The 1,660-nt window shown below is 46.3% G+C and overlaps 1 protein-coding gene across 1 annotated transcript in view; it reads left to right on the top strand.

Annotated features, from left to right (window-relative positions):
• LOC310799026 (uncharacterized protein) overlaps window positions 1–1,304 on the top strand; it is a 6,772-nt gene extending 5,468 nt beyond the window's left edge. The window contains exon 6 of the mRNA XM_083661596.1: window positions 793–1,304. Coding sequence (XP_083517722.1) covers window positions 793–1,098 — 306 coding nt within the window. The 3' untranslated portion in view covers window positions 1,099–1,304. The remainder of the gene's footprint in view (window positions 1–792) is intronic.
• The last annotated feature ends 356 nt before the right edge of the window (window positions 1,305–1,660 follow it).

The following is a 1,660-nucleotide window of genomic DNA, read 5'->3' as shown; positions in this document are numbered from 1 at the left end:
AGTCATTGTGTAGGTGGTCTTAGGGTTAGTCATTGTGTAGGTGGTCTTAGGGTTAGTCATTGGGTAGGGGGTCTTAGAGTTAGTCATTAGGTAGGTGGTCTTAGGGTTAGTCATTGTGTAGGTGGTCTTAGGGTTAGTCATTGGGTAGGTGGTCTTACGGTTAGTCATTGTGTAGGTGGTCTTAGGGGTAGGGTCTGGATATGGTGGTGGGCTTAAGGTTAGGTCTCTTCAAGCCAGAAGCCCCTAAGCCAAAACCAGGCAGAGAGAGGCTCCTCTCTTCCCAACTCCTTCTGGACGACGAGCAGGACAGAGCAGTTGACCTTTGGTGAAGCTTTTTAACAGTCCACCTGTGGTGTATTCCATCAAACACACAGGGTGCGTGACAAAGCACCACTCTGGTACGAGTTGGGAGTGAGCAGGCTGACATACAGTCCAACAACTAACATGTCATTTTCTCTACACATTGTATGTGTGTGTGTGTGTGTGTGTGTGTGTGTGTGTGTGTGTGTGTGTGTGTGTGTGTGTTCATTGCTCATATTGAGCAATATTAGATTCATTAACCAGTCACACCCACATCATGATAGATGACCCAGTGTTTGGGTTACAGCATAATTTGCATAACATTTGCACTTGTGATACTTCAAGTTAAAACGGCCATCAAATATCAAGTCAGGTTTTATTTCATACATACTACAGTACAGTAGGATTCATATGGATAATGCATTTTGTTTGGATTGGATTGGATTTTGCACTAAACACTATTCACACTGTATATTTCCTTCTTCCCTGCAGGCCCCTCATGTCTATGATGAGATACAGGAGCGCCCCCACCAGCCAGACTCAGGAACTGCACTTCCTTCGATTTACGTCCTCGCAGGCTTTCCCACAAACCCCTCTGCCTCTCCTCTCTACTCCACCCTCGCCTTCCCAAACGGCACCGGTGAAGCTGCTGCAGACACGCCCACTCACAACACCAGCTCCCCTGACTGTGTGTATTCTGCTGCGAGGAGCAACCAAAGCCCCGCCCACTCCACTGTCAATCACCCATCTGGACCTTGTGAGGATCCTCTCTATTCCACAGTCAACCTGCCACAATAACTGAGCAAAGATTGACTTCATTTCTCAACCTGAACCAAGTCTTGTCTTATGGCTGAGATTTCAATGGTCGTGCTGTTCTCATTGACTCCATTACACCTGGCATGAAAATGTGTTTTGGGTGATCAGATTGCAATCTGATAGTGCTTGACCACATGACCACATGAGTAAATGCACCCAAGACACATTGAGGACAGATTGTGATCCAATCGGCCAAACCACCTCTAGAGGTGGTCAGGGACACATCGTGACCACATTGAACACAAGTGTAAATGCAAAGCGCTCTCAATCCACATGCAACAGTCACCTTTGTTTTTTCTGCTGCTCTTTGCTATGGAGCTTGCCTGATGCAATCGCAATCGGATCTCAATGTGGACTGCAATCTGATCACCCAAAACTCATTTTGATGCACATGTAAATGGGGTCAATTATGTGTCTTCAGTGTTCAGATTGAGATCCGATTGTGACAGGATCAGACAAGCTCCACAGCGTAGAGCAGCAGAAAAACAGCCCTGTTGTTGTATGTGTGTTGAGAAGGCATTTGCATTTCACCTTCAATGTTCAA

The sequence above is a fragment of the Poromitra crassiceps genome (assembly GCF_964638095.1).
Source record: "Poromitra crassiceps genome assembly, chromosome: 27".
Lineage (NCBI taxonomy): Eukaryota > Metazoa > Chordata > Actinopteri > Beryciformes > Melamphaidae > Poromitra > Poromitra crassiceps.
This window is presented reverse-complemented; position numbering and strand designations above follow the sequence as displayed.